This window comes from Lemur catta, chromosome 3 (assembly GCF_020740605.2).
Source record: "Lemur catta isolate mLemCat1 chromosome 3, mLemCat1.pri, whole genome shotgun sequence".
Lineage (NCBI taxonomy): Eukaryota > Metazoa > Chordata > Mammalia > Primates > Lemuridae > Lemur > Lemur catta.
In genome coordinates this window covers 95,140,523-95,153,379 of record NC_059130.1, presented here as the reverse complement: position 1 = coordinate 95,153,379, position 12,857 = coordinate 95,140,523, and the positions used below count along the sequence as shown (strand labels likewise).

Sequence of the window (12,857 nt, the reverse complement as noted above, 5' to 3'; positions counted from 1 at the left end):
CTTTGTCCTATTCCATGACCTTCAGGGACTGGACCTGCTGACTTCTACAAAAGTTTCCTATTTGGAAAGGATTTGAAACCTTGGAGAAAATTTAAGAGACAGTTATCTCTTCCTAGAATGTTTCTATTTTAAACTTTATCCTCATTTGTGACATTAAAGATTGTTTCCTGCTAAAGGAATTTCAGGCAGGAGCAAGTAGGTGTGGAAAGAGTTTTGCAGTAGGACATCCCTTAGGGTCTCCTTGTGGTTAATGCACACAGTGGGCTCCACTTCCCAGGGATAACTGTCAACAACAACTACACATTTATTGAGCACTTGTTCTGCCAGGCATTTGTGGCCAGCACTTTATACATGCATTATTTCCTTGAACCCTCACACTCACCTGTGAAGAAGAGTCCCCCTTTATAGATTAAGAAGGTGAGGCCCAGAGATGGTATGCAACTTTCCTAGGAACACAGAGCTAGTAAATGGGCAGAGCTAAGACTTGAACCACGTCTTTCTAACTCCAGACCCTGAGTTTGCAGGATTAGTGCCTTCAGGATGAAAGGGAGGGATCTGATTGCTTTGGTTCTTTGGTTTGTTATTTGTCCAGCCAAACTTGAAAGGCTGTCAGAGAAGAGCTCCAGGCTACAACATGGGTGAAGACTGGCTTGAAACAGGCACTTCCCAAGCCTGTTCTTGGACACCAAATGCAAAAAGGGGCCAGTACTCTGGTGTTTACTTAGTTCTGGGTATAAGTTCTTGTTCTTCTAGGCTTTTCATTATGCCATCTAAATCACACTTAGTGTCTCACCCCGGGATCCTCATTCATCTCATCCTCACCACCATCCTCACTCACGGCATTTATAGACTTAACCAGGATGCCAGCCTCTGTGCGAGCACTTACCTCCTTCAACCCTCACCATAACCCTGCAAGGAGGCATGGTTATTATACCTATTTTAAAGATAAAGAAACAGAGTCTCAGAGAAGTTCAGTCACGGTGTCACAGGAGGTAAGTAGCAGAGCTTGGATAGGAACCGGGTCTGTGTGATTCCAGAGCAGGAGCAGTGCAGCCTCCATCTCAGCCCTGGCTCTTGGGTCACACCCGCCCTCACACCAAGCTCATCAGCCCTCTTCTGGTGTCTCCCTCGGTCGTCCTCCTAGTTGGGATGGAGATGGCAAGTTCCTGTGGCTCCCGGCTCTCCAGCTGCCTTGTCACTCTCGTCTTCCTCCAGCTGCCTGTGCCCGTGTCAGGTAGGAGTTTCTGAGCCTCTTTCCCTGCCTGGGACAGCTGACAATGGCGTCCCCAGGGCAACGAGGCTTGGCCAGAGGCCTTATTTCTTTTTGGGTTCCGTTCTTTCCCCACTCCCCACCCCCTCTCTATTTGTTTGTTCCTTTTATTTTTTGTGGGGGCCCAACGCCCCCGCTCCCCCCGCCACTCCTTTCTCTGTCCTTCCCCAAGATGTGCCCTTCCTCGTCCCTTCTCCAGCTCTTTCTCCTGCATCCCTCCCTCCCAGACCGCCTGTCTCTGTCCCCCGCACAGGGGATGCCGGCAAGTTCCACCTGGCCCCGCTGGGGGGCACAGCCGAGCTGCTCTGCCCCGTCTCGCTCTGGCCGGTGACCGAGCCCAAGGAGGTGCGGTGGCTGCGGTCCCCACACCCGCAGCGCTCCCAGGTCGTTCACGTGTTCCGGGATAAGAAGGACTGGGATGAAGAGGTGATGCCGGAATACAAGGGGAGGACGGCGCTGGTGAGAGACCCCCAAGAGGGAAGTGTCACTCTGCAGATCCGCGACGTGCGCCTTGAGGACCGAGGGCCCTACCGATGTCTGATCCAGATCGGAAACCTGAGCAGGGAGGACACCGTGACCCTGCAGGTTGCAGGTTAGGATGGGTTGGAGCTGCCCAGGGTCATCTGAGGCAACTGGATGAGCTTAGGACCTACTTTGTCCTTCCATGTCTAGACTTTTCTTTCATCCGCAGTGCAGATTCGACTTGCGGGGCTGGCTCAGGTATACCCAGCTGGGGCCATTGGCCTCAGTCCAGGCTGTGACGCTGGCCCACGCATTTTTGATGAGGAAGGAACCCCGGCTTTGGAAAACTCTGTACAATACAATCGGTGGCCTGTAGGGCTTGGTGGTTCCGATAATAGCTTTTCCTGTTTGGGTCATCTTTCTTTGCTCAGTTATCAAGGGACTCATAACCATGGCTCTAAGAAAATGTCCTCAAGGTCCAGCCTCCCAGTGGTGACAAGGATTTACTTACTGGGTCCTCTCCTGGGGTTCCTAGTACTTAAAGACCCAGGAAGGTAGAGATAGTGTTTCTCAAACTAGCTTCAATATTTGAAAAAACAGTCTATCATAACCCCAACCCAACTCAACCCAACCCTTGTCTTTGCATTTGCTTGATACCAGCTCCACGTGGTCACAAGCTGATGGTCATATATGAGTCACACACCAAAAAGAGGCAATGAATCAATTACTTTAAAACACCGTAGTAGTTGGTAGACAGCCTTTCCAAACATGGAGTCATTTGAGGTAAAGAGTATTTTTTTTTAAAGGGAACTGAGGTGCCCAAAAGAATCTGAATCACGTGATGCAGTTACTGCTATGGGTGGGTTTTGCAATGTCTGAGGATAAAGCTAGAGACTGGCTTATCCCATTGGGAGGAGCAGGGGGAGGGCAGACATTCCAGTTCCATGAACAGCTGCCCCTGTTCATCAGAGGAGACTGTGGGAGGAAGAGGGCTCCGGTGGGGACCACGTCTTTGCAGAGGCCCTGCCCATCTGTTTGTGGGCTGATTCAGCCAGTCTCTCCTCTCCAGTTCTAGGCTCCGATCCTTACATCCACGTGAACGGCTACGACGCTGGATGGATCCAGCTGGTGTGCAGGTCGGTGGGATGGTTCCCAGAGCCTTGGGCCGAGTGGAGAGACCCTCAAGGCAGGGTACTTCCATCCCTGTCCCAGGCCCACTCTCTGGACAAAGTTGGGCTCTTCCAATCGGCAGTGTCCAGCAGAGTCAGGGACAGCACGCTGGGGAATGTGTCCTGCACCTTCCGCAACATTGCCCTTGGGCAAGAGAAGACCGCAGCCATGGTCATAGCAGGTAAAAGCTGGGGCAGAAAACAAGTTTGAAGCTCCTGGTGGTTCCAGAGGAAACTGCTACTCTAGTGGAAATTTTACAAAGAATTTTTACAGTTTTTAAATTCTAAGAATAAAGCATGTCAATTATAGGAAACTTGAAAAAATACAGAATATTTTATAGAAACTGAAAAATGGCCTGTAATCTCATAAATTCCAGAGAACTACTGCTAACATTTTGGTATATTTCCTTCAAGACCTTCTTGTGTGTATGTATCTCTGAGTGTGTGTATGTTTACATATATATACTCTGGATTTTTTCCCACTTATTAATGTCATGAGCATTTTTTTTTTTTGCTCATGTCCACAAGTAACATGATTTTAAGGGCTGTGTAGTATTTCATTGTGTGGCTATAGAATAATAAAATTAATCAAAGCCCTATGCCTGGGCATCAGATGTTTCCTGATATTTCTTTATATTATAACTAATGGCGTAGCGAACATCTTTGCACATATTTTGCAAAGTGATTCTGATTATTTTCTTAGAAAGTGTTTCTGGAAGTAGAATGAATGGGTCAAAAGTTATGAACCATTTAAAGACCCTTGAAACATGGAGTCATATGGCAGAGAAGGGTGGTTGTGGAGCCAAGAAAGATAGACCGGGGCCCGGGGCCTGGGGTTGGGAGGAGTCATGGACCTCTGCTAATCCCGTCCTTTTTTTCTCTCTCTGCCCCTCCTTTCTTCTCTTACTACTGCCACTGCCCCTCACTAAGTGCCGTGTGCCTTACATGACTGGTCTCTTTAGATCTCTCTAAAACCCAAGAAGACAGGGACTCATCACCCCCATTTTACCGATGAGCCAAGCCAGCCTGGGAGGGGCTTAGTCTCTTGCCTAGGGTCACGCAGTGTTCAGTAAGGACATACCCAGCTTTGGCTCTTAACTACTTCTGCTCATTTTTTTCTTCTCTATTTCTTCTTTCCTTTCTCCTTTCTTTCCTGCCTAGGCTTTAGGCCTGCTGCTGGAGCATCATAGAAATTTTTTTGCCCTACTGATGGTGCAGGGCAGAGAGGTCACACTGACTGCCGTTCCAGAGCACAGTGAGGATGTGAAGGGGGCGGAGAGCAGGCGCTCCTGAGACCATAGGTGTTTAGGGAGGAGAGCACCTTCAGTTCTCTGCAGTCCCAGGAGTATTTTTCCATTGAACTATAGGGCAGTATGAGATTGTGGTCAGAAAGTTTGTTTAAACTGTCGTCTTCAGGCAGGACCATCTAAACCATTCCTGAGAGATGACCATCTCAGTTATCTTTAATGGCACCCAGGGTTTGAGTTACCAAGAGAAGCAAAGAGCCTCACCAGTGTTGGCTGGAGGTCTCTCCCTAGAGGTGATGGGGACAGTTGGGACGTGCCTGAGCTGTCTGCCACCTGAGGCATGGCAGAAGCTCTCAGACGTCTTCTCAGGTGGTCATTGGTGGTTTTTGTTTCAGCCCCGTCTCCAAAGAGGGTCTCCTCCTTAGAAGTGGCTCTCATTGTGACCCTTTCTGTCCTGGGGCTCCTCATCATGGTGTGCCTTTGGCTTATCTGGAAGCAAAGAAGATCAAAAGGTAACTAAGTGGTCAGGGAGCCCAGGCTGGCAGGAGATGGGGCTACAGCTGCTCTGGGAGAATGCTAGATGGACGCATGTGTAGACATGACACTTGTCCAGAGGGTGGAGGGCCCACACGTTGGCTGGGAGAAAACTGGTAGAGCTGTGCCCTGGGGACTCACATTGCAGAGAGAATTCAATAAACTTCAGAAAGGCCCCTAGGCAGAGCTGTGAATTCTTACTCTTTGAGAAATTAGAAAATAACCAACCATGCAGGCCTTCTAATTAACTAAGATATTAATTAGAGCCTTCTAATCAGGAAATCCAATTATATTCATTGGATAATATCCTCAGAAAAATGACCAAGGGTTGTAAAGGACTTTGAAAATCACATAATACAACACTCCTCCCCCTATCTGACGGTTTGAAGACCCTCTAATCCTTTCAAATGGTCACACACCCCTAGTGACAAGGAGGCAGTCCCACTGAGGCAGCTTGGGCCATCTTTGGACAACTATACCTGTTAGAAAAAGCCCTTCTTAAGCTGAGCTGACATCTCTTTCTCCCTTTTAGAGAAGCTTCTCTATGAACAGGTGATGGAGGTAGGTAAGTGTCCTGGGATGGGGTTGGGGAGATGTTTCTTTGTTTTGTTAATTTCTGTACCCCCAGTGCCCACTAATCTAAATTCTATACCTGAAAATTCCACCATCTGCTGTCCTTGGTGATGGTGGTGGTGGTGATGGTGTCTAAATCTGTTGCTTCCAGTGTTTACTGACTCTTACTTGTAACAGTGTGCCTTCCAGTATGTTTGGTGATTTTTGTCTTTGAGCTCATTGTGTGATCTCACTCTGTGTCCTCTTATTCACGTAGACTGAATGTAGGGGAAGCTTTTATTCACTCAACAAATAATTGATAATTATCTCCTAAGTGCCCTGGACTACACTAGATTCTGGGGCTGCAATGGTGAGTAAGAGCAGACACAGCCTGTGCCCTCCAGGAAGTTTCAGTCTAGTCAAGGAGATTACGTGAATTAAATAATTACACACATAAATGTATACTAAAGAAATGCCACGAAAGAAAGCTCCCAGTTCTGTGAAGGCTACAACCAGGAGGATCCAACCAAGCTTGAGCTTGGGGATGTGACGTTTGACTTGAAGTCATGAGCGAAGTCATGGGCGAAGAGGGATTGGAAAACCATCTACCGCAAAAAGAACAGCTTGTGAAAGAGGCACGGTCTGGTCCGGGAGAACAGCACTCACTGGGGAAGCTGAAAAGGTGCAGGAGCGAAGGCAGAGGTGGCAGGGATGAGGCTGGGGAGTTAGGCAGGGGGTGGGCCACCTGAGGCCTTGTTGATCACGTGAGGATTTTAGTCCTTCTGAGAGCGGTGGTAAAGCAATGCATGGGGCTATCCCATCAGAATTGTGCTTCGAAAAATTCTCTCTGGCCGCAGTGTTGAGAAGAGACCTGAGGCAGTAGGCAGGAGGTGGTGGACAATTTGGGCTGCCAATTCTGCCATCCAGAGGAGAGAGACATGATCAGGGACTGGATCAGGGAAGTGGCGGTGCAGACAGACAGAGGTGGACAGGACCAAGAGCAGCAGGTAGACCAATAGGAATCAGGGACCCTCCTGGTGATGGCAAAGACTCTCATGATGTTTTCCTTTCTTTCCTCTAGAAAATCTCCTCTCAGACCATGCAAGAGAGAAAGGTAATTATATGTAAAGAGTAATGGGTGGGAAAGAAATAACACATTCTTTCTCTTCCCCCCTTTCATCTCCTCCAAGCTGGGGCAAGTATGGGGTGCACACAGCAGCACTCTGGCTGTTCTGCCCATGAGTGGAGGGGAACAGTGTAGTGGAATGATGGTGAGGACTTCCCACTCAGGGGTCAGACCAACGTGGGTTTGAATCCTGCCTTCTTGGCCACTTACTAACTGGATGACCTTGGGCAAATTTCATGTCCCTCTGAGCCCCAGACCACACCTCTGTAAAACAGGAATAATAACTCCATGCACCTCACATTGTTGAGAGGATTCAGTGCCTGCCTCGGTATAAGAACAAGACATAGTAGATGGAGCCAAAGTAGTAGAAATCATAACACTAAACCGTACGCTCCCTTGGAGCCATGTCACATTCAGCTTCGTTGCTCCAACGTCGAATGCCTAACACTTGCCTGGCTTAGACAGGGCCTGGTGGTGCACTCAGACATACAACGTCAGTTCTCTGGCAGGGTCAGTGCCAGGTAGGGGAAAATGTGGGCCACGCGGCCCTCCAGAGAAGCCACAAGTCCTTCCCCAAAGCATACGGAGCATACACATATGTCCCCAAATTTGTGAAATTTGTAACTTCAGGGGAGCGACTGTAGAGAATAATGAAGTGATATCAACAAGTTCATGTGAGGCCTTTAGCTAGTTTTATACATTAGATATCACATCAATAGGCTATAAAAGGACAGCAAGGCGTGCACTCATGCACCGCAGTTACAAACACGCTGAAACATTCACAGACAGCGGAAATGAAACCAGACAGACAAAAAGGAAGGGGAAGGAGGAACCACACTCTTGGGCAAGCTGGGTCATTGGGAAAGTGTTACCAGGACCATCAGATTCCCCTGGGACATGGTGCTGGATTAGGGACTGAGAGAAATGTCACTCCTTTTCCTCCTGGGGATGGGTGGGTGGAGTGATGAGCCCTCTAGGGCCCCAGGACAAAGGGGCAGGATCTGATCACTCACTTCTCTCTCTCTCTCTCTCTGGCTTTTAGGAAGACTCCATAAAGGCCTCAGTAAGTTCTGCTTCTCCTCTGTGGCACAAACTTCCTTCTGCTGACACTTTTGCTTTAGGATGAGTGTCTGAGTTCCACTTCCTAGGGCACGAGAGAGGGGGCAAGGGTAATTCAAGCCATGGAGATTGGGGATTTCTTGGCTCTCCATGGCCTCTTTTCTCAAGTATGTCCTCCTCCTCTTTCCTGCACAACTGTTGTCTAGTCTCTGAATGGGAGATGTTTTACCAAGCAGAGATGTACCTCCCTTAGGTGAAGCCATCTGGAAGTCCCTTTATTACCCAGGCATGACATTTCCTTAGGTGGGGTCCACGATGGATGGATCCTCATTAAACTGAATATGCTGGAGCAGTGCTTCTCCACCATTTCTTGTATGAAAACATTAAAAAATAACCCTGCAGAATTTGACATACCTATTTTATGTTACATTGAGAAAATACAGAGGGTAACAAAATCTAATAGAGATTCAGTTTTAATTTTTTATTGATTTTTATTTTTTAAGTAGAGACATGGTCTCGCTCTTGCTCAGGCTGGTCTCGAACTTCTGATCTCAAGTGATCCTCCTGTCTTCGTCTCCCAGAGTGCTAGGATGAGAGGCATGAGCCACCTCGCCCAGCTGGAGACTCAGTTTTAAATGAACTTATATTTTATTCTTCTCTCACATAGATACATTTACATTCATTACCCACAGGTGTGAGATGTCTCATTTATTCAGTCTGCGTAAGGCTGGGCTTACACAGGAACTGGCTGATCCTCTGCAGTAGCGCTGAGGACCAGGGCCCACAGCTGGGAGCTATTGCCATTGCAGACACTCTTACGGGGAGGTTCTGGGGTATGGCAATTGAAGATCTGCTCTAGGAACGTATTTGGGATGGGACTGTAGCACTGTGGGAGTGTAGAAGCCCTTGTTCTGATCTGCCAAACTTTCTTATTCTTTAGAGAAACTCAAGAGTGAACTGAGTAAGTTTCCCACGTTCTTATAACTTCCATACCGATTTATCTCCTGTTGTCCTGATATTTCCAGTGATAGTTCATCCCCCTTCTTTCTTCTCTCATAGAGTTGAAAAGAGCTGCAGCAAACTCAGGTGAGATGCACTTTCTCTGTGTTTGACCCCCACCCTCTGGGAGTTCTTGATTTCTCCAGTGCTTTAACAATCAGTCCCTTCTGTGTCTTTCAGGCTGGAGAAGAGCCCAGCTGCATTTTGGTAAGTTACACCAATCCAATAGATCCGCATCTCAGAGCCCGTCCTCCTAAGGCTTTGTGACCTTAGACTGTGCTCCATTCCTTTGAAATGCAAACTGTAATTACTTTTGTTATTATCAAATCTGTTTATCTGTTGATCAGATTTTTAAAAATCTTTGTGATCTTTCTTTTGGGGACAGATTTAGCAAGTCTTTTCTCTTTTAGAGCACGGATAAATATTAGGTTTGCTCTTATGGGTTTTTCTATGACTTTTAAGATTTTTCTTAAGTTTATCAGTTATTTGTATTTCTTTGTGACTCCTCTGTTCCTGTCTTATTTGGGCTACTTTTTGACTTTTGAGGATTCTTTCTAGATAAAGTATATTAACTCTTTGTCATCTTTGTCACCACTTATTTTTCATTTGCATTTTAATTATAGTATTTTTCTGATGCATGAGTGTTTCATTTTTATGTGGTCAAATTCATTAATCTTCTCCTGTGTAGTCTCTTCCATGCTCTCAGGTTTGGGAAGTCCTTCCTGTCCCACAATCAGATAAATAGCCACTGCTTCTGCCTCTTTCCACACACGTGCCACTTTTTTCTTTCTCTACAGACCAATTTTCTTGGGGGATGGTGACTAAAATTCTCAGAGAAGAAGGGCGTGGGTTGGGCAGGTGCCCCAATAATATAGACTAGAAAAAGGTTTCATAATTTTATTGTAACAAGATTTGCACGTCTCTTTTTAATTTATTCCTAAATAGTTTGCATTTTTTGCTGCTGTTCCAATGGGATCCATAGTTTTCACTGCTTTGGGACCCTTGTCAATTTTCTAGGCTCTTTATTCCCCTACCGTTCTTACTATCGTCCTTCAGGCAAAGCACAACAGAATCAATGACTTGGCCACTTGAGAAAGCGCCAGGTTACCTTGGGTGGCATTCTGGGAACTCACAAACGCTTCTGTCTCACATTCACAGCCTTGCTTACTGCCACCACTTCAACCAAGCATGGTTTCATGCACTTAACGCTCCAAGAAGAGCCTGTTTCCCATATTTGGGGGAGGAGGGAGACTCACTGTGACACCCATAATCCACTCAGTGTTAAGGAAGAATCCTCTCTATGACAACATTTAAAAATGATAATTATAAGCAATAATTTTAGGTAACAAAATGAGCATCACGCACTCACTGTAGCAACAAGGCACTATCTCATGCATTATTTCATCAAGTCTGCACGATAGCTCTGCAACATATGTTCTGTTGTTACTCCCATTTTACAGGTAAAGAAACTAAGGCTTAGAGATGAATAACAAGGCCAGGGCTATGTAACTAGCATGTGGCAGAGCTGGGACTCAAACATCCTACGTAGCTGCAGGGTCTACCATCAAAGCCCATATTTATTATCATATATTAGATTCCTTTGGAACAATGCAGACAGGCAATGTCTTAGTCCATTTTCTGTTGCTATAACAGAATACCTAAGACTGGGCAATTTATAAAGGAAATAGGTTTATTTAGCTCACAGTTCTGGAGGCTAGGAGGTCCAAGATCAGGTGGCTATATCTGGTGAGGGCCTCGTGCTGCTTCATGAAAAGCGGAAGGGCAAGTGAGTGCATGCAGAGAGAGAGAGGACAGAGCAGGGCAACCTGCTTTAGTATGGCCCACTCTCCAGAGAACAACCCAGTCCTGAGAGAATGCATTAATCCCTTCGTGAAGGCAGAGCCCCCATGACCCAAACACCTCCCACTAGGCCCTACCTCCCAACACTACCTCACTGAGGAATTAAGTTTCCAACACATGACCTTTTGGAGGACACACTCAAACCTTAGCGGGTAGGATTGACCAAAGATTAAGGCAGATTCACAGACAGATGAAGAAGTTCTTTTACTTAGTACCCTACCAGGAGACCTATTGTTTGAAAATCAGTATTATTTGGTTCAGTTGATATGGGGGGGAGACCCATTAACTAAAATGGGCCAATAATAGTGATTGCAGACCTAAAGATCATTTTTCCCTCCAAAGCTACTCAGAGATCCAGTAAGACCTAGCCTTCCCCAAACTCACCTCTCTGTGGCTCTCTGCAGTGGTGGTGACCCTAGACCCGGACACGGCACATCCCAAACTCATCCTGTCTGAGGACCGGAAATGTGTGAGGCTTGGAGACAGAAGGCAGCCTGTGCCTGACAACCCCGAGAGATTTGATTTCGTCGTCAGTGTCCTGGGCGCAGAGTACTTCACGGCTGGCTGTCACTACTGGGAGGTGTACGTGGGAGACAAGACCAAATGGATCCTTGGGGTGTGCAGTGAGTCAGTGGGCAGGAAGGGGAAGGTCACTGCCTCGCCCGCCAACGGACACTGGCTTGTGCGACAGAGTGGTGGAAATAAGTACGAAGCTCTCACGTCCCCGCAGGTCTCCTTTCGCCTTAAAGAGCCTCCCCGGTGTGTTGGGGTTTTCCTGGACTATGAAGCAGGAGTCGTCTCTTTCTACAACGTGACTGACAAATCCCACATCTTTACTTTCACCGACAGTTTCTCTGGCCCCCTTCGCCCTTTCTTTGAACCTTGTCTTCACGATGGAGGGAAAAACACAGCACCTCTAGTCATTTGTTCAGAACTACAGAAATCCGAGGAATTGGTTGTCCCCAAGCCAGAAGAAAAATGCCATGCTAATGGCGATGTGTCCCTGAAGGTGAACCCTTCCTTACTACCCGCTCCGGACACGGAGCTTTTCTCTCTCAGGGATATGACCCTGTCTTTGCCCTCTGACCTTGGCCCAGCCCTTCAGGGGCTCAAGGTTCCTTCTTTTTAGGGATGTGCCTTGTTACCTGCTCCTGTGACCATCCAGGCCAGTGCCCTGGATTTCAGTATCCTGGCCCAACGCCTGATTCTGGAATGTCTCCTCTCTTTAACCCAAATCCTGACCCTTTTGTGGTTTCTCTTTGTATCACTTTTCTCCCAGGGCTCAGTTCTGAATGCTGCCTTTCTTCAAGGGACTTGAGGTTCCCATCGATCTGGAGGGAGAATTCCTAAAAACTATACAAGCAGTTTAGGTTCAGGTGGACATGCTGAATGTGTGTCCCTCAGATACCGCACAGCTTCAGGGGAAGGGGTTCTCTACTCCAGGGGATATTTAGAAGAACTCTCTGCCTCATCCTGCCCTCTAGGCTTTTTGTCTGGGAGTTAGGGCCCCTAGTCCCTGACTTCTTACTTAACCCCTCAAAGATTGCTTTTCTCTCTTCTCTCTCTCAGTTCAGGCCTCTGGCCCCCAAAGTCAGCTTTCTAAAAGTAAACACTTTTTGGATTACATGCCCTTCATCCTTTCTTCAGGAATGGGGATGGAGAGGCAGAGGAGTAAAATATGCCATCCTTTTCTATTTTCTTTTCTTTTTTTTGAGACAGAGTCTTTCTTGCTGTCACCCTGGCTGGAGTGCAGTGGTGGGATCATAGCTCACTGTAACCTCAAATTCCTGGGCTCAAGTGATCCTCCTGCCTCAGCCTCCCAAGTAGCTGGGACTACAGGCGTGCATCACCACACCTGGCTAATTTTTCTATTTTGAGTAGAGATGGAATCTCACTGTTGCTCAGGCTGGTCTTGAACTCCTGACCTCAAGTGATCCTCCCATCTTGGCCTCCCAGTGTGCTAGGATTACAGGCATGAGCTGCTGTGCCAAGGCCCTTTTCTATTTTCTTAATGCTGTTTACAACGTAATTTGGTGACATCCAGAGCTAATTGTATGTGTTTTCAAAAGCTAATCTACCTATTGATGATAACCAGATACAGGAACTTAAAACACAGTAGCTGTAATTCTAAAAGACCTCAGGAGCACAGCCAGGGAGCTGGGAAGCGCAGCTGCAAAGAGCTCAGCTGTGTGTGGCCTTGAAAAGGGAGCGCAGATGAGTTAGTCTGTTGTGCTGTTTGAATACCTTCCTGAGATTCGGAGAGGCCCAGCTAGAAGCAGTGGCATTTTTCACCACCAGTGTAGAAGCTTTTTCCCCTCACAAGACCATTGTATCAAAAGACTTGACAATTTGTGTAACAGACAGACTCTTAGGTTAGAGAGTATTGATTTTAAGTAAGAAGTTGGTAGACCACGTGTGAGGATAAAATAATGAACCTGATTTTTGGGTGTGGATTGCAAAAAGAAGCCTAGTTACTTTCAAGTTACACCACATATGTGATCTGGCCTATTTGTGGAGATATTGGCTATCTGTGTGCAGATGGGTATACAGTTCTACCCAACACAAACTGGACCTTTCTG

General features: G+C 47.0%; 1 protein-coding gene across 1 annotated transcript; it reads left to right on the top strand.

Annotated features, from left to right (window-relative positions):
- The first annotated feature begins 1,093 nt into the window (after nucleotides 1–1,093).
- On the top strand, nucleotides 1,094–11,530 carry LOC123634272 (erythroblast membrane associated protein (Scianna blood group)). The gene is made up of 10 exons (XM_045545695.1): nucleotides 1,094–1,234; nucleotides 1,524–1,862; nucleotides 4,544–4,660; nucleotides 5,215–5,247; nucleotides 6,316–6,348; nucleotides 7,403–7,423; nucleotides 8,360–8,380; nucleotides 8,479–8,505; nucleotides 8,599–8,625; nucleotides 10,683–11,530. Exons 1-10 carry the CDS (start codon nucleotides 1,150–1,152, stop codon nucleotides 11,405–11,407), a joined length of 1,428 nt encoding a protein of 475 aa, XP_045401651.1. The 5' UTR covers nucleotides 1,094–1,149; the 3' UTR covers nucleotides 11,408–11,530.
- Nucleotides 11,531–12,857: the final 1,327 nt, after the last annotated feature.

Excerpts from the sequence above, each read along its gene's own strand:
- LOC123634272 (XM_045545695.1), top strand. The coding sequence starts at position 1,150 with ATGGAGATGGCAAGTTCCTGTGGCTCCCGGCTCTCCAGCTGCCTTGTC. Across the intron at positions 4,661-5,214 it reads GAAGCAAAGAAGATCAAAAG|AGAAGCTTCTCTATGAACAG; the intron begins GTAACTAAGTGG and ends TCTCCCTTTTAG. Across the intron at positions 5,248-6,315 it reads TGAACAGGTGATGGAGGTAG|AAAATCTCCTCTCAGACCAT; the intron begins GTAAGTGTCCTG and ends TCTTTCCTCTAG.